This window comes from Cnephaeus nilssonii, assembly GCF_951640355.1.
Source record: "Cnephaeus nilssonii genome assembly, chromosome: 1".
In the NCBI taxonomy this organism is placed as follows: Eukaryota; Metazoa; Chordata; class Mammalia; order Chiroptera; family Vespertilionidae; genus Cnephaeus; species Cnephaeus nilssonii.
The window spans coordinates 89,989,479-90,008,652 of NC_137072.1; the positions used below are offsets into that span (position 1 = coordinate 89,989,479).

General features: G+C 34.5%; 1 protein-coding gene across 2 annotated transcripts in view; it reads left to right on the forward strand.

Annotated features, from left to right (window-relative positions):
* The window catches only part of GABRG1 (gamma-aminobutyric acid type A receptor subunit gamma1), a gene marked incomplete at both ends in the record, with an annotated part of 44,273 nt that extends 26,308 nt beyond the window's left edge, over positions 1-17,965 (forward strand). Inside the window, 6 exons of one of the 2 annotated variants that reach the window (XM_079773826.1) lie at positions 1,849-2,069; positions 2,775-2,857; positions 4,984-5,121; positions 5,236-5,388; positions 9,094-9,305; positions 17,696-17,965. In XM_079773826.1, coding sequence (XP_079629952.1) covers positions 1,849-2,069; positions 2,775-2,857; positions 4,984-5,121; positions 5,236-5,388; positions 9,094-9,305; positions 17,696-17,965 — 1,077 coding nt within the window. The remainder of the gene's footprint in view (positions 1-1,848; positions 2,070-2,774; positions 2,858-4,983; positions 5,122-5,235; positions 5,389-9,093; positions 9,306-17,695) is intronic. The other variant, XM_079773827.1, reaches the window with a different exon arrangement.
* Positions 17,966-19,174: the final 1,209 nt, after the last annotated feature.

Sequence of the window (19,174 nt, forward strand, 5' to 3'; positions counted from 1 at the left end):
TTGTAATGAAATTATTCACCTACAATAATTTCTTAGGCAGGTCTGCATTTTATATGAAGTTTTCTTTCATTACTAGAAAGACAGTAATATCGAATTAGTTAAGTATGAGACACATGCATAATTGGAAAGCTGACAGTGTAATGGGAAGACTACACTACATAAACTTTCATCAATTACGGTTTGACTTAATGGAGTTAGAAATCAAAATGACTCACTTCTTCATCTTTACTTACTAATGCTGTGTTCTCAACTAACTTTCAAGGAAGCAAAGTAAATTTCATAATGTTCATTGGCTCTCACATGTTAAAAGCCCTGTTCCTTATCTCCAAATGTCTATCCTAGAAGCTATTGCACTTGTTCTGGATAAATGGAATTTTCTTTTCATGTTTCCTTTGCTTATTTATTATGCAGCTTATTATAACCTCTAAATGGGAACATGAAGTACAAGAACAGTTTAATCATGTTCTGGAAATTACACTAATACAAACGAGTAAACAAAATTGTATTTTCGATTACATATAAAATGGCACAAACTTTAATGACCTTCTTATTTTAGTGAGACACTTATTAAGGATTAGTAATTTAAAAGACCTTGGAATTATTAACCTCTGTTATGGATTTGGGAAGGACAGATTATTAAGACATCTTTCTCTTCTTGATCCTGGATTGAGGGGATAATTTTGAATAGAAAAGTTTTCACATGTCCTCAATACTCTCTGCTTGGGAGAATGTGACCCTTTGGAAGTCATAGCTCTTTCAACAGTGGTTAGCACTTTTATAAACAGGTATTCTAAAGAAGATTCTGTCAGCTACTCCTAAGGAAAATTCACAGCTGCTTGATAAACCCCACCCCTAGATTAGGTAGTTATCAAGTGTCACTTTTAACGCCTGTTAGGTAGGAATACTGCAGCCAAGTATCCCCACCAAGTAGCATGAGGTTTCCTCTAGCAAACAATGTTAGATCTTTGCCTACCCATAATCCTGGTACATATGTATGCCTCTTCCGTTATTTTAAGCTGTTTCTGCCACGTGACTACATACCAACGAACAACAAAATTCTGGCACAAATTCTACCATATCTACTGATGATCTACTCATCAGAATGAGCATGAGCCTTCTTTCTATTTCATTTACTATTAAAACCAGAAACCATGTCATTAACCCAGGTTACACTGTTAGATTCTGAATGGTTAATCAGTTGTGTCAGTCGAAGAGGCTGTTTGGATCAAGTATAATTTCTCCCAAAGAAAATACATCCAGCCTGAGAAGCAGGAGGTCAGGATAGGCATGAACGATAACTATTGTGAAGATAACACAAGAATATCGTGGTATGTGTGTTTATGTGCCTTTGCTTTAAAACAGTTGAAAAGAGTAATCTAAGTAATCGTAATTAATTTTTTTGTACAGAAAACAATGTAAGGGCTTTTAGGTAATTTGGTGAATATTAGCATCTTAATTTTATACTTCATATTGTTTTCTGTGACTTAAGCACAATGTGAATATCACAAAAGTAATATAATTGTTAACATTAAGATGATTTGCTTTTGTATTTAATGATAATATCCAACATATTATAAAGTCTTGAGTAAAATTTCCAAAAAATAAAGCCACATTAAGCAGCAGTGATTACTAGAAATACTGGATTATTTTTACATGACTCTTGTAAACAATTAAAAAGAGGTTTGGATTATGACATTTTGTTTTGTTTTGTTTTTGTCCCAAAAGACCAAGTTTAATTGCTATTAACTTAAAGAAACTTTTTTAATATAAAAATTCAAACATCTAAAGAAAACATGTAAAAAAGTGGCTTTACTATTACATGTCATTATTCTTCTTTTTGTCTTTCAGGAATACACAATTGATATTATTTTTGCCCAAACCTGGTTTGATAGTCGTTTAAAATTCAATAGTACAATGAAAGTGCTTGTACTTAACAGTAATATGGTTGGAAAAATTTGGATTCCTGACACGTTCTTCAGAAACTCAAGAAAATCTGATGCTCATTGGATAACGACTCCTAATCGTCTGCTTCGAATTTGGAATGATGGACGAGTCCTATATACTTTAAGGTAGTACTGTTTTAAAAAGTGTCATTGCTCTAACTTATTTTTCATACTAATATTTGGTCAACTCATGAATTTCCCATTTTTAAAGTTGCAGAGTAAGTAAGAACTATGATGCTCCTTTTATACATTAAAATCTAGCATGGTAACATTAAAAAAAAAAAAACAACAACTCTTGTTTAAGCTCAGAGTAACACAGTGATTTTTTATAATGTAGTAAAAAAATCCCTTAAGAAAAGATTAAATGAATGCTCATGTGTAAGATTAGGGTTTATCTAAATTCATTGTCATGAATAAATCTACTTCTTAAGGATAACCCATAATGGAAAGATGTTCATGATAAATTAAGAGAAAAACTTATCATACTTAACCATGTACACTCTGCTAATTGTTTGTGTGTGTGCACACGCACAAGCTCATATGTATGTGTATTGATCTCCTGAAGCACAAATTTTTAATGGTAAAAAAACATTATACTAAATGGATACAGAGGTAGCTTAGTTGGCTAGAGAGGGAAATGTTAGAATTGTCTAACTCATTTATGAATGTTATAATATTGCCACATAAGACTTCAAGATTATAGAATTATTATTTCCTAGTATATCAAAGTTCATTATTATAGGCCAAAATTATGCTTGATAATTAGAGAAAATATTTTCAATACTTGAAATTATGTCTCATTTTTAATATTTATTTTTTCCATCTAAATAGATTGACAATTAATGCAGAATGTTATCTTCAGCTTCATAACTTTCCTATGGATGAACATTCCTGTCCACTAGAATTTTCAAGCTGTAAGTGATAAAATACATAATGATTTCATAGATCAACAGATATATGGAGACTAATGAGAATGACAAAACAATATATCAAAACGTCTGGGATGTAATGAAAGCACTAATAAGAGAGAAGTTTATATCATTACAGGCTAATCTCAAGAAACAAGAGAAATCTCAAGTAAAAAACCTTAAAGAACTAGAAAATGAAGGACAAAAATGACCCAAAATCAACAGAAGCAAGGAAATAGTAAAAATTAGAGCCAAATTAAAATAAATAGATAACAAAAGGACTACACACACACACACACACACACACACACACACACACACACACACACACAAAACAAATATCTGATTCTTTGAAAAGATTAATAAAATTGACAAACCCTTGGCTGACTCACTAAGGAAAAATGAGGAAAACTCATATAAACAAAACTGGAAATGAAAGAAAAGTTACCACAGACATCACAGATGTACAAAGGTTCATACTAGAACATTATGAAAGACTGTATCCCACCAAATTCATTAACTTAAGAGAAATGGATAAATTCCTAGAAATATATTACCTTTCTAGACTGAATCATGAAGAATTGGAAAATCTAAATAGACTGGTCAACAGAGAGGAAATTAAAACAACCATCAAAAACCTCCCAAAATATAAAAGTCCAGGATCAGATGGCTTCACCAGTGAATTCTACCAAACATTCAAAAAGATTTGATAACTATCCTGCTCAAACTTTTCCAAAGAAAATGAAGAGGCAATACTTCCTAACATTTTATGAGGCAACATAATGCTGATATCAAAAATTGTCAAGGATAACACAAGAAAGAAAACTATAGATCAATATCTCTGATGAATGCAGATGCAAAAATCCTAAATAAAATATTATCAAATGGAATACAACAATACATTAAACAACTAATACATCATGATTAAGTGGAATTCATTTTGGAGGCACAATGATGTTTCAGCATATGCAAGTCAATCAATATAATACATCACATTAACAAAAGATTAAAAATCATATGACCTTATCAAATAGATATATAAAATGCATTTGATAAGATATAATATCCATTTATGATTACAACACTCAATAAAATGGGCATAGAAGAAAAGTACCTTAACATAATAAAGGCCATATATGAGAAACCCTCAGCTAATATCATAATCAATTGTGAAAAACTGAAAGTTTTTTTTTCTAAGATTAAGAATAAGATAAGGATGCCCACTCTCACCACTCTTATTCAACATAGAGGCCCAGTGCACAATATTCTTGCACAGGTAGGGTCCCTAAGCCTGGCAGGTGATCAGGGCTGATTGGGGCCTTTTGGCTGCTGGCTGGGGCCTTCCTTCATTCCCCACTGCCCCCTGGTTGTCAGTGCACATCATAGCAAGTGATCAAACTCCCGGACTCCTGGTTGAACTCCCGAGGGGATACTTTTCATATTAGTCTTTTATATATATAGATAGTCCTGAAAATCCTAACAACAGCAATAAGGCAAGAGAAAGAAATAAAAGGCATCTAAATAAAGAAGGTAGAAGTATAAATGTCACTTTTTGTGGATAATATGATTCTATATATAGAAAACTCTAAAGACTCCACCAAAAAACTATTAGAAACAATAAATAAATACAGTAAAGTTGCAGGATACAAAATCATTATACAAAAAATCTACTGCAAAAAAAAAAAAATCCACTGCATAAATATATTAAAATAAGTAAAATATAAAATAATACATTCAGTAAAGCAGCAATCAAATAGAGTTCAAAAAAATAAACTATTTTTCAGAAATGCATAACAAAATATCTATAACAACTACAAAAAAGTTAAAGAATTACCCCAGAAAGCTGGTTAGTGTTTACCTCTAGTTGGGAGAGGAAATGCTATATTGGGGTTGTCATATGAGATTTCCTGGATGCTAGCAGGGTTCTATTTCCTAATTTATGTGGAGTTACAGGAATTATCATTATTCTTTAAAATATACACATAAATTGTATGGAGTATTTTTTGACATATAGTATAGTAGAACAGTGAAGAAGAATTTCAAAAAATTTGTCTTTGGATAATGTTGGTATGGCAACTGTAACAGATTTGGATCTTGCTAATTTATGAATTTTATTTTAATATATTATCTAGATGGATACCCTAAAAATGAAATTGAATATAAGTGGAAAAAACCTTCTGTAGAAGTGGCTGATCCTAAATATTGGAGATTATATCAGTTTGCATTTGTAGGGTTGCGGAACTCAACCCAAATTTATCACACAATGTCTGGTAAGAAAGAAACACAAAATTAGTGAAATAGCATTTGTATTTCAACCTATGGGTTGGAATCTATACTTTTTTATTTACTTTATAACCAAAATAAAACTTTTTTTTTTCTTTCAGGGGATTATGTTATCATGACAATTTTTTTTGACCTGAGCAGACGAATGGGATATTTCACTATTCAGACCTACATCCCATGCATTCTGACAGTTGTTCTTTCTTGGGTATCTTTTTGGATCAATAAAGATGCAGTACCTGCAAGAACCTCACTAGGTATGCTATATAATATTATGCTATAAGTCCCATTAAGTGTCATGGAACTTTTATAAATATTTTAATGTGATAAACTTTATTGTTGAATATATTAGAATATTCCTCTACACTGCAATCAAGCAAAAATTAAGTTACTCTATTGCAATATAGTTTTGAAATGCATACATGAAAAAAAAAATGAAATAGAAATGCAAAGAACTTAGAACTTCAGAAAATATTTTCATTGTTTCCATTACTAGAGGCCAAGGAAAGCATGCATACACAGCAAGAATTAACACATAAAAATCATACATAATCACTGAGTTTAATTTAGTCAACAATTTCAATCACTTTTCAAGATTTTATTTTCTTTTTTAGCTGGATCATTAACAGCCAAAATTTATTGACTGGTGTGTGTTAAGAAGACTTTGAAGTGCCTTACTCTTACAATGGTGCTAATGAATAGTCAACTGTTCTGAAGGGCAGGTTGCTGAAAGGAATAAGAATCTTTTTGTTGTTGTTAATCCTCACCCAAGGATATTTTTTTCCATTGATTTTTAGAGAAAGTGGGAGGGAGGCTGGGGGAGAGATAGAGAGAGAAATATCAATGTGTACTACATGAGCCCTGACCAGGGCCAGGGATGGAACCTGAAACCCAGGCACGTGTCCTTCCTTGACCAGGAATGAAACTGTGACCCTTTGGTATACAGGCCAATGCTCTAGCCACTTGACAGCACTGGCCAGGACAGAAACAATTATCTTATAGGCTTTGGTAATCTATAGACTGTGGACATAGTCTGTGAATACTTCTGAGAGTTTCCTGTAATATAACACTAATTTAAAAGGTAATTTGTAATTCACACTTGATATAATAGACTTTTGTTTTCATTCTTTAGCAACCCATTACAATAATCATCATATAAGAAAATTTTTCTAATTACTATACATTTGTTTAAAAAACTAGAGGCCTGATGCACGAAATTCATGCAAGAGTAAGTAGGCCTTCTTTCCCTCGGCTGCCAGCACCAGCTTCCTTCTGGCACCCGGGACCCGGGCTTCCCTCGCAGCCCTGGCTTCGTCCAGAAGGTCATCCGGAAGGACGTCCAGTCTAATTAGCATATTATGCTTTTATTATTATAGATGACACCTTAAATTTATGCATTAATATAGAAAGAAAACTCACTGATCAATTCCCAAGAATATAATAATGCAGGAAGTGAATCACATTACTGAAAATGGTGTCTTACAAAGAAAGCTAGAGCTTTTGCTTTTTTCAACAGCAAAGAGGTTTTCATTTTGTTTCTATGATAGCAGTGAATAACTTTACTCATAAATACAGTAAAATGCAAATCTCATAAAAGTAGCAAGATAAAGCCTGAGGCATCCAGCTCTGTGCTTGGAAATGCATTTCCTTTGGGAGTCTAAGCAGAAGTGTAGACATAGCTAGTGGATAAAATGCACTCATACCTGAGATTTGTTTCCTATTTAAAATAATTATCATTTCAAATTACATTTCATGTCAAGGAAAAAGAAATGATTTTTCATATGCTACTTTGAATATAACTAAATATTATATTTTTGTTTTTAACATTATTATTGTATTTATCCAAAAAGGATTTGAATAAATTAATTATACTATTGGGTTTGTCTGAAGCCAAATATCATATTCCACAGTTTCATGAAAGAGAATAGCCAATTGTGGAATTTTTTTGCATGAATTAATATTTTTAATATTAGTATATCAAGTGTAAAGATACGTGATAGATCTAACTTGAAGGTTATCTTATAATTATGGATCCTATGTATTTGGAATATAAAGTTTTTTATATTTGAAGGAAAATTCCCTGAGCTCACTTATTCAACACTAGAGGCCCGATGCACGAAATTTGTGCAAGAGGCTCGGTCCTCACAGCCCTGGCTGCCTCGGCCCTCGCAGCACGGCTGCCTCCAGGCCTCATGGCCCCGCCCACTGGTCATTCTGGAAGGTTGCCCAGAAGGTCATTCCGCTGTCCGGTCTGATTAGCATATTAGCTCTTTATTATATAGGATTGCATTTTTACAAACTTGTATCAAATGCTTTTGATAAAAGAGGCAGTGTTCTAGGTGCTTTAGTATTAACAGTGAACAATATTTATAAAATCCTCATGTCCATGGCATTTATGTTTTTGTGGCATATAGAGTTAATGTACAGATATAAAAAGCATAGAAAAAATGTCAGTGAGTAATAAAGGTTATAAAGAGAAAGCAAAAAAAAAAAAAAAAAAAAAAAAAGCTAGAGAATAGCACTAGGGGTTGATAAACATAATGTTTGCTATTTTATCTGTGGAGTTAGGCTAGACCTCTCTGAGGAGGTAGCAGGGACTTAGGGAAGTGCGGGAGCTAGCCTGGCGGATAACTGATAGAAAGATGGTGCAGGCAGGGAGAATAGAAGGTTCTGAAGTGGGATCTTCCTCACCATGCCATGCTTGGAGTTCAGAAAGATAACTGTGGCTAGAGCTGACTGACAAGTGGTAAAAAAAAAAAAAAAAAAAAAAAGAGAGATTGGAGAGGTGGGCAGTAGTTAGATTACATAAAGTTTAGTAGGTTTTTCTAAGGACTTTAAGGACTTTTTGGTTTTTATTCCAAATGTGGTAGGAGATTATTATAGGATTTTGAGCAGGAAAGCCATAGAGGAAACATTAATGAATCTGCTTAATAACCCAATAGAATTCAAAAGACTAAAATTTTCCAGAGTATATTTTCTGACCAAAATAGAAGTAAATTAAAAAAATTTCTAAAAATAATATGGATAATATTGCCCTCATATATTTAGAAATTAAGGCATGACCTTTTAGATAACCCTTGGGTCAAAAGAGAAAGTAGAAAATATTTCAAAATAAGTTTAATAGATATTTAATATATATAAATATTTGCAAGACACAGGTAAAGTGTTGCTTAAAGGGAAATTATAGCTTTAAATATGTTTTTATTTATTTTTAAGAGAGAGGGAAGGAGAAGGAGAAAGAGATAAAAACATCGATGAGAGAGACACGTAGATCGGCTACTTTCTGCATGGCCCTCCTGGGGATTGAGCCCATAACTAAGGCATGCGCTCTGACCTGGGAATCAAACCCAAGGCCTCTTCGTCCATGGGACAACGCTCAATCCAATTAGCCATCCGAGCCTGGATCATTTTATTAGAAAGGAAGAAAGATTTAAAGTCTATAGTCTAAGTATCCCCTTTAAGAACATCAACCAAAGGACTTGTATGCATGCCTATAAGCCTAACCAGTGGTCACGGACAATAGCGGGGTGAGGGTATACGTGGGGAGGGGTTTGGGATGGGAATGGGGGGATGAGGACAATTATGTGATATCATAATCAATAAAGAAATAAAAAAAGAACAAATAAAATAAATTCCTTTTTACAGAATGGGATAAAAGTAGGTTTATAGGCAGCCTTGTGACAGTTAAAAATTGAATAGTCTGTTACTATAGAGCAAGGGAAGGATGGGTCCAGGGAGTCAAGTACTTGCAGTCCAGAGAATTTAGATGACTAACACACAGACAGGGGAACACATTGAACGGAATGTAGCTATGGTTACCAGTATTTTTTTTCCCCCTGTAAATCACAGTAATCATACCCTTTTGTGTCCATTGTTTATTGCTGCTCACAATATTGCAAAATCAGAAGGATGAAAATGGTCTGTTAGGTTATTTTTCATCTATTGTTTCCCTCCCTCCGCAGGTATTACCACCGTTTTGACCATGACCACGCTGAGTACCATAGCCAGGAAGTCCTTACCTAAGGTTTCCTACGTGACTGCGATGGATCTCTTTGTTTCTGTGTGTTTCATTTTCGTTTTTGCAGCCTTGATGGAATATGGCACCTTGCATTATTTTACCAGCAACGAAAGAGCAAAGGCTGCTAGAGACAGAAAGCTAAAAAACAAGGCCTCGGTATGTTAAAAATCTTTATTTTATGAATGGCAATTTAATATTAGAGGTACTGTTTAAATGCTCATGTTATACTTAGACAAACAAAATACAAACAAAAATCAAATGAAACTGGAGTACCTCACATTGCCCACCCAGGAAAGTGCATTTACTAGTGAATTTCCTCTTAGAGGAGACTCTTGGATCACCTTTGTAAAGACTGGTTTCATGTGCTGTGAATTTTTCCAAGTGCTAGGTTCTTATACCTAAAACGTTGATTGAGATTATTTTTTAAAGAGATCCTACGTTTGTGTTTAGAATTTGAAAAACAGGTGGCCCACAAAATTAACTTACCTTTTAGAGACAAAGATTCCTCCTTAACATTGGTATTCGGCTGTGTTTGAAAGTCATAGCCATACAGTTTTTTTGTTTTGTTGTTTGTTTGTTTTTGGTTCCTGCATATTTACACTCTACTACTCCCTCTTCCCTATCACCTTTGTAAAGACTGGTTTTTTACATCCTAACTTTTGTCACATCAAGTTGATATAATTGATTCTAAGATGCTCAAGAGTTGGGTGACTGACTATCATTCCTTGTTATAATGGCCATTTTAAAACCTTAAAGTAATATCTAACAATGCTCACGTCAGCTGATCCTCTAAGTATTTTACATGTGTGATTTCATTATGCTCATAAGAGTACAAGTTCAGTAATTTGTGCAAGGACAGCCGCAGGAAGTGAACGATCCGTGACTCACACCCACGTCTTTTTTAGTGCCAGAGCTCAAGTTTGTAACCCTTACTACCTTTTCTCAGAGAACTCAGAAAGTAAAGATCCGTTTCCCCAATATTAATTTAAAAAGGCACTTCGTTGCTGACTGCAGAAAATGTTTTCAATGTTGATTTGTTCCAAAATACCCAAATAAATGACAACTGTATAAAATAACCATGATAAGTTTACCACAGTGTTTATACAGTGAGGCATAGAGTTTTCCATATTAGCTCCTAAACTTGTAAGTTCTAGGATTCGGTAATTTTTCTCCCTCCCCCTTTTTCATTAGTTTCTTTATAAAGCTTTGCCATACTTCTAAATTATATTTTACTTTTCATGTTACACTCTAAGGCACAGATCTTTGTGAATTTGTTTTCAGATTCCCACAATATTCCAAGAAAGCAGAGTGGATTAACTTGCAGTACACATTTGAGAACTTACATTGTAGAATTAGCCTATGAGTTTCTCAAATTAACATTATTTTAACTTATGCATAGCACATATTATAGCCCCTAAATGGACAAATTGTCAAAGGACAATGATGTCAATGTTAATATTGATCTGCTAAATTTTAGGAAAGGAAAAATGCAGGTTTTCTATCATTTTCCTTGAATCAAAGCCAATCATCCTCTTCTGGATTTTCCATTTCATCATATATTCATCCATAGCTATGTTCAGATACTACCTTGAAATTTTACTTTTGGAAAATGGGAATGAAAGCCAGTCAGTGTATAATCTCACATGCATTCTCTAATCTCATTCTAAGAATATAATGTAGGTACTATTTTTATAGCATCTAAGGACACTCAACCTATAAGTGGCTACAGCTAATCACTCTGATTCTACATCATGCACTCTCAATCACATTGCATGTCACATTTACTCAGGAAGCTACAAACTGGAGTGCAAACTGTACTATTATGATGTTTATTTAATCATCCATTCACCAAATATTTATTAAAGTCACCCTTGTTCTAAGCACTGCTTTAGAATAGTTATTTAATACAAAATATACATGCTGAGAATTCAAAATTTAGCATAAGGCCCAGGAAACAAAATACTAAAGATGAAAAAATAAGGAATAAAAATTAAATGAGGACACATATGTAATACCTTAATCAATAAAGAAAAAAATACATTAACACATTAAAAAATTAAATGAGCCCTTTGAAGCACTATATTTCAAAGCCAGATAAAAGTTAAATTTGACCCATTATAATTGACTACCTGGGTACAAAAATTATTTTTTTTAGAGCTCTCCATAAGAAAGTTCTATAGTCTTTACTTTCTGTGATTCATCCGCTCTTTCAATAGTAAATGTCACTTACAGTGAAAAACTGAGATAAGTAATCAAATCTGACTCCCTGCCTGGTTCAGTCATATATTCTTGCTAATCAGATAAATCAATATGAGTACACTTTTATAAAGAATAGACACCTCTGCTTGCTCTTTTCTCAAATGTCCTATCTAAGAGCTTTGTGTATGTGATTTTATTCTGTTTCAGCCACAGTAATCAAATGCACAACTGAGATAGAGAAGTCCTCTCTCTCTCTCTCTCTCTCTCTCTCTCTCTCTCTCTCTCACTCTCTGTATTCTTTCTCTTTTTCTCTTTCTCTACCCCTCTCCCCTCTTCTTCCTCTCTCCTCCCTCCTTCTTTCACCTTCCTTCCATCTCCCTACATTTTTTTTTAATAAGGTCAAAATTCTGAGTAGTTTAAAGTACAGTATTTTTCCTTTTTTTAACCTTAAATTACTATGACAATAGTCAGACCAGGACCAAAAACTTTGACTAGAGTCAGTGAAAGGTCAATAAGTCTGTTATTGAGCAAAACTGAAAATCCCCTTTGTTGATGTGTCTATGACAACTTAAATGAGGATCCCAGAGTACCCCAATTTATTTTCATTAGAAACAGGTGATACTTTAACACAATAGATTTTTGGCTTCAATGAACCCTCTTAGAAAAACATAAATCAATTAGGAGGCTTTCTACTTTACTAGCCATATGATATATTAGTCTGCCCTTCTTCCTCACTTCCTTCCTCTCTTCTTTCTATCTTTTCTCCCTCCCTCCCTCCCTCCCTCCCTCCCTCCCTCCCTCCCTCCCTCTCTCCCTCCCTCCCTCCCTTCTTTCCTTCCTTCCTTCCTCCCTCCCTCCCTCCCTTCCTTCCTTTCTTCTTTCCTCTATCCTTTCTTCTTTAAGTTCTTATTTTCTCTTTTCAACATATTTTTTTCCTTTCTTCTTTCATTTTCATTGTGAATGTCAATGACATTTTGATTTGGTCCATATTCCCATCTAATATATATCATTATGTTTTTATTTCTACTCATTAAAAATATGATTTGTGTATGTTTGTGTCAACATATATTTTCCAAAAAAAAACACCAAAAAAACACAATAACACCCAAAACTAAAAAGTTAACTATGTTGGAACATGTAATTAACATTATTTATGAATCAGGTAAAGGTCACATAAATACAATAGTAGTAAACTAGTCTTTACCAACTGAAGAGTAGTTAATTATGAAATTAGAATACTCAGCCTATAGATGATTAGAAATCTCAGGAAACCATCTTATACTCACACCAGTGGCTTGGGCTTGTTATACCCATTAGAGGACAGAACTTACTAGTAATCTCTCAATTTGATTAAAGTGTAAAATGATAGAAATTTATTTCACCAGCCATGAACAAGACACTCTGGAGAGAAAAATTATAGAATGTGTTCTCTGCTTTCAGGATCTTTAAATCTAGTTGTAGAAAAAACACATTAGACATGTAAATGCCAGATAACAAAGTGCAATACAAATAACAGTCCAATGTAAAAGTCAAAAGTAAACAGACACTCCAAGGGAATTAGCAGTTAAACTACTGGTTTCAAATACTTTTTCAGTCGCAGAATATTTTCTATGATGTGCATAAGTAAAATATATTTTAAGGGATATGTTTTATTGAATTATCTTGATTTCATGCCCCAACACAGTGAAACTCTGACTAACAAGTGTGTAGTGCTGAGACGAGGTTATATGCAGCTCTTCTGGGGATGGACATGTCAAACATTTAAGGCCATATTGTGGTCTTGTTTATCATTTCCATTCTTCCTACCTAAAGTCAGTGTTGGGGGGCTAAACAACTCCCACACTCTGACACTTTGATGGACAGAACAAATCCCACATCCTGTTCCTATTTCCTGAGCCTTTTCTGAAATGCGGCTTCCTTGAGTCAACTTTATCCATTGGCCTATTTCCATCTGTTCTTTGCCTTTTATAAACTCATCACAAATTCTGACATGCTGATGGGCAGCTCAGCATCACCAAGCCTCACCTTTATGTGTTTTTAACACTGAAGTGCATTTTGTAAGTTTTGAATTTCGGCCTGATTTTGTGAGAGGAGAAAACATATGCTTAGGTTAGCATTTTCAAGTGCAACTTTTTAAATAAAAGATGTAATAATAATAATATTAGTCACTATTATATAATATCAATAACATGACCTAATAATGTATTCTATTCATATTACTAATATTTGATAACATATAATTAATGATGTTAACATATGATGTAATAATTATATCATGTGAATACACACATATATATATAATTTGTACATAAATGTTTTATTTACTATTTAATTACTATTTAATTGATAGAAGTATGTCTTGGTACTTAAAATATATTTTGTATATTTAACCAAGTTACTAATATATGTAATATAGTACTTAATATACAACCAGATAATATGCATATATAATAAGAAGAATGTAATCCATTTTTCAAAAAGTTACATTCAGCTATATTTTTAGTGATTTTTGAAATAACATAAAAAGGTATGTTCTCAAAACTTTATCATTCAAAGTAAGAGTAAATTTTATTTATTTTGTTATTTCTTTTTTTAATCACTTAAACTGATTTATTTTTATTTTTTCAATCCTTGCTATTTGGGGCGGGGAGAGGAAGAGGATATTTACTTGAAGAGTTACAAGCTGGGTAATATAGTTGCACTTCAGATACATAAGGTTTGGAATGTTTGTGTTCTTCAGATTAATCTTTCAGTAGTTTTTGGATGACAGATCTGCCAGTCAAAATATTCATTTTATTGATATTGCATCAGCTCTTAGACTATTTTTTCAGCACTTATAATGTCTATTTCTATTCACATTAATCAATCATTAAAGTGTAGCTTCTTTCAATTTCTGAATTTTTGTGTTTTGGGGGGACAGCAGGAAACCAGAAAAATTGTCAGTATAAGGTGTCACTGTCATAGGAGGTCTCCAAGATTTTGACCACTAGAGATTAGTCCATTTTTTAAGTGACTCACTTGCAATTTTTCTCTATCTTTGTGCACTTCAGTGTTTAATCATCCCATTTCATATACAATCGATATTTTCTGACAAACACACTATATTTCCACTTATGGCAGTCCTGAGTGATATATGAAATGTGTTTTATACCATATAACCTTGAACTTCCCAAATAAACTTGTATTTTAATCACTTTTCACTCTGATGAGCATTTGAACTATCTATTTAAGTATTAAGTGACAGGGAAATAAATACAAATGTTTCCATTTCTTACATCATTTTAGTGCTCCACTAAAATTTAGGAGTCTAATAGAGTATCCCCAGTGTCAATCTGAAAACATCTTTCATTAACATTTAATAAACGCTGTCTCTGCTTTTTATGATACATCTAAGCTGGTGGAGTCATGAATTTATTTGTATTTAGGGTATTTCTCCTTATCTCCAGACTGCACATTTTGTTTTTAATATGGATATTATGACTTGTCTGATGCATTTATCTTTTTGAAATATCACAAAATGTGATTATTTGCTTCTGTTTGCATACACTGAATTTTTATAATTTAGTGGTTTGGAGTCTATGTTCCTCTTTAGAAATAAAATGGATTTCAATGTAAATCCACATTTTAAGAAGTTATAAGGTTTTGTTTTTCACTTTTAAAATCTTCCCGTACAATATTTATTTGTCATGGCTTTGTGATATATTTATTTTAAATTTAAGACTAAAAATATATGAACATTTTCATTAGAAATAATTTAGATAAGGTTAAAACATTTTAAATAATGTCCGCATTGTACTTGCTGTTTAAACAACAAAACCACTGATTATAATAAGCTGTAAAATCTCATCTTAAGATAAACCCTAAATATGCAGAGGTTTTGAAGAATAAGTGTTACTAAAACTGCAATCTCCATTCATATTTTACTTGCCATTTTATTCAAGGAGTTATTAATGTTTTTTCTGATAACCTTTTTTTTTTTTTTATAAGATTTGGGTTTTTGTAGTTATTTTGTTCTTGCTTGTTTTAACATACTTTATAGCCAATTATGATATTCTAGAGGCCCGGTGCATGAAATTTGTGCATGGGTGCAGTCCCTAGGCCTGGCCGGCGATCGAAGTGTGAGTGTCTGGTGTGGAAGGGCAGGTCCCAGCTGACTTCTGGGCCCAGAGCAGCACCTGGGCCCCTGGGCCCCCATGTGTCCTACTCCACCTGAGTCACGGTGCCCGAGTCCCCACGCGGAGATGTGGTGAGCGCGGCCGGACGCCACGGGCCAGGGCACAGCATGGACTTCTAGGCCACCCAGCGATGCCACAGGGAAGCCAGGCGGTCAGCATGCTCTCTCCCAGACAGCCTCGCAGACCGGCTCCTGCACGAACCCATGGGGAGCCCAATTGGCCCCTGTGGTCCCAGTGGCTGCAGCCCGGCTCACCTGGAAGAGGCCACACGGGTGTGGGGTGGGCTCTTTGTGGCGCCTGGCACCTGAGCACGGGGGCTTCCCAGGTGGGTGGGCCCTGGTGTCCCGGGGGAGGGTGGCGGGGGAGTGAGAGAGAACTCGGCGGACACCCTGCATTCTCACTGCACTTCATCCCCATCATCCCCGCCCCCAGGTAGCCAGAGAGAGGTCAAAGCCTCCTGCCCAGGCGCTACGGGAGGTTGGTTGCTGCCAACCACGTCCAGTTCCCCATCCCAGCCTGGGCCCAGCTCCGATTGGGAAGACCAGGGCCTGCTGGCTGGGGGGAGGGGCCAACCACCACCGTGGCAGGCAGGCTGCAGGCCTATCAGAGCCTGCTGGCTATAAGGAGGGATCCAGGAGGTTGGCTGCCAGCCCCAAGGATAAGCCGGCCCTCAGATCCCTGGGGAAGGGGCCACGTTCGCCACCATCCACCCCCGTTTCCTGTCCCAGCCCGGGACTTGGCCCCAAATGGGTGATAAGGGCCTGCTGGCCGGGGGGGAGGGACTGGAAGGTTGGCCGGCAGGCCCCATCCAGCGATCAGGGCCTGCGGGTTGGGGACAGCTCCTGCATTGAGCATCTGCCCCCTGGTGGTCAGTGCACATCATAGGACCAGTCATTCTGGTCCTTCCAGTCATTCTGTTGTAATTGTCACTTAGGCTTTTATATAGATGCTGTTCAGGAATCAATACGAGCAGTAACAATACCAACTATAAGTATTGCCTATTGGCAGCTGAATGCTTGCTATGTTTCAAATGGTTTGCTTGGTGCTTTATGTACATTATCTCATCTTATCACCAAATAGATCCATGTATTGTCATTGTAACTTGTACAGCAGAAGGCACAGAGGCATAAGAACAGTCACATTTCCTGTTCAAGGTCACACACAACTCTACTGGCAGAACTGGGATTTCTGCCCAAGCAGGTCTGACTCCAAAGTGATTGTTTTAATGCATCATAGTATCCTGGATTGCTTAATTTTTATATTTAAAAATATTTTATTATTTAATTATTATTCAGAACCTGTTGTCATAAAAGTTAATTTGACATGTATCCCAAATACTCCTGATAATAATAGTAAGGTGGGCAAGATGAAGCCTGATCATTTTACGTAAGTTATGAAATATACTCATCACAGCTATAAAAAAAATTAGATGCTAATACAATTCTAGCTTTGTGGATAGCTACATTGGTAAAATGAGACAAAGTTTGAACTCCTGAGTTTTGAACTCCTGCCCATTCTTCCCCTAAATTATGATGCCTTGAGCTTATCCACTACTATAACCCCCATTATATCATTTTTTAATTCACTCACAGTTTCTCAAAACTTGTTTATCAAAATGTCATCTTTTCTATTTTTCTCAATATTACTAAAATAAATAACTTGCATAATGTAATATAATAGCAAGTAGACATTTATGGCATTGTAAATGTTTCAGAGTAAAATATCATTGAAATATAGTTTGTTTTAGAATTACAGTTATGGTTAATATTTTAGTGGATCATCTTTCTGAAAGTATAGAATATATTTCATCTCTGAGGGTGTTTTATGCGAAATCTTTGAGATGTAAAATAATATTAAGTTGTGTGTTACAAAGTAAATAATATAAAAACGCACTAAAATTGAATACTTTTCTTTTTTAAATAATATATCTATTTTTTATTGTTGACAGTATTACAGATGTCTCCCTTCTTCCCTCCCTTCCTTTACCCCCCTCCAAGGAACCCCTACCCATCCCCTGCAGGTCTTTACCACCCTATTGCCTGTGTCCATGGGTCCTCTTTGATTTTTTCACACCAAAATTATTTTCACTGCATTCTTTTAGAGTTCGCCTTGCTGGGACAGGTTGATCTTTTTTATAATGCTCTTCTCTTTCTCATTTATTATTTTACACAGATATCTCCTGGACTCCACCCTGGATCCACTCTGATTCCGATGAATAGCATTTCTCTGCCGCAAGGAGAAGACGATCACGGGTACCAGTGTCTGGAGGGCAAAGACTGTGCCAGCTTCTTCTGCTGCTTTGAAGACTGCAGGACAGGGTCCTGGAGGAAGGGGAGGATCCACATCCGCATTGCCAAAATCGACTCTTATTCTCGAATATTTTTCCCAACAGCCTTTGCTCTGTTCAATCTGGTTTATTGGGTTGCCTATCTTTACTTATAAGTTCTACTTGCTAAGAAAAAGCATAAGAAATTTGGCTAAATCCAATATAGTCTCTTGTACTTCAGTAACATGAAGTTTAAATTTAAAATTCAGAGAAACCAATGACCAAAATGTGAATATTGTTGTAATCATTTTAAGACTTTCATAGGTAGGTAAAGTAGCAATTTGCATATTAAGTTACTTAAATTTGTGTAACACAGATTACTTGTAAGATGCAGTCAATTAAAATACTCATATATTTTTACTTAAATTTTATTTATTTTACTTAAATCACATTAGGATTTTGGACTATGTCCCTGGATTCATATTTTAAAGATATAATAATTTTAATACATAATTTATTTAAATACAATCTATATATGAGTGAGCCTATTCTAATGCCTAATATTTATGTAGTAATTTTTCACCTAGAAAATATTGTTAATTGTTTTTTTCTTTCTTTTTATTTGTATGCCCTTTTTGGAATAGAGGACTTTTAAAACAAAGCCATGATTTCCTGGGATTTATTTTCAAGATGTTTGACTCCAAGGAAGAAATTAACTTATTTATAAATCCTTTATTAATTAAATAATAACATGCCAATTTTACATAATTAAAAGGCCAATTTTTTATCTGTTTTAGTGAAGTCTATTTCCTGACACAGTATTAAATAGAACTCTAGTTACATTTATTGTGTTTTTTTTACTTAAATTTATTGAGGTGACATTCATTAATAAGATTATATAGAATTTTTTGATGATTTACAAACTAGAATGGAAACCACCAGTCATCTTTTTAAAATACAAGGTAAAAAATATAAGAATGTTACCTTTAACCATTTTATGCTCTGTTTCTTAGCATTTATGTAGTAAAAGTAGTTAACATTGAAATATTTAGCTCTCCCAACACTGGAATTAAATGGAGAAAGAATTGATTTTTTTCTGTATGCTTTGCAAGTGTTACATTCCCTAAATTAACAAAAAAAGTGAGGAACTGTGCTTTTGTGGTTAAAGAATTATTACCTAGCAAATTGAGTAACAGTTCATACTGAGGGCATGGTCTTAAATATGAACTACTAACATTTTTCAGACTAGAAAAGTTCCGGAAACACCGTTTTAGGAATGTGTTATATATTGCCTTTCCCATCTCCTAAATTTGGACCCTGCCAGTTTTACAAATTTGTTATAATTCTTTATAATATTCTCTTTTCTAGGAGATGGTCGCAGGCCC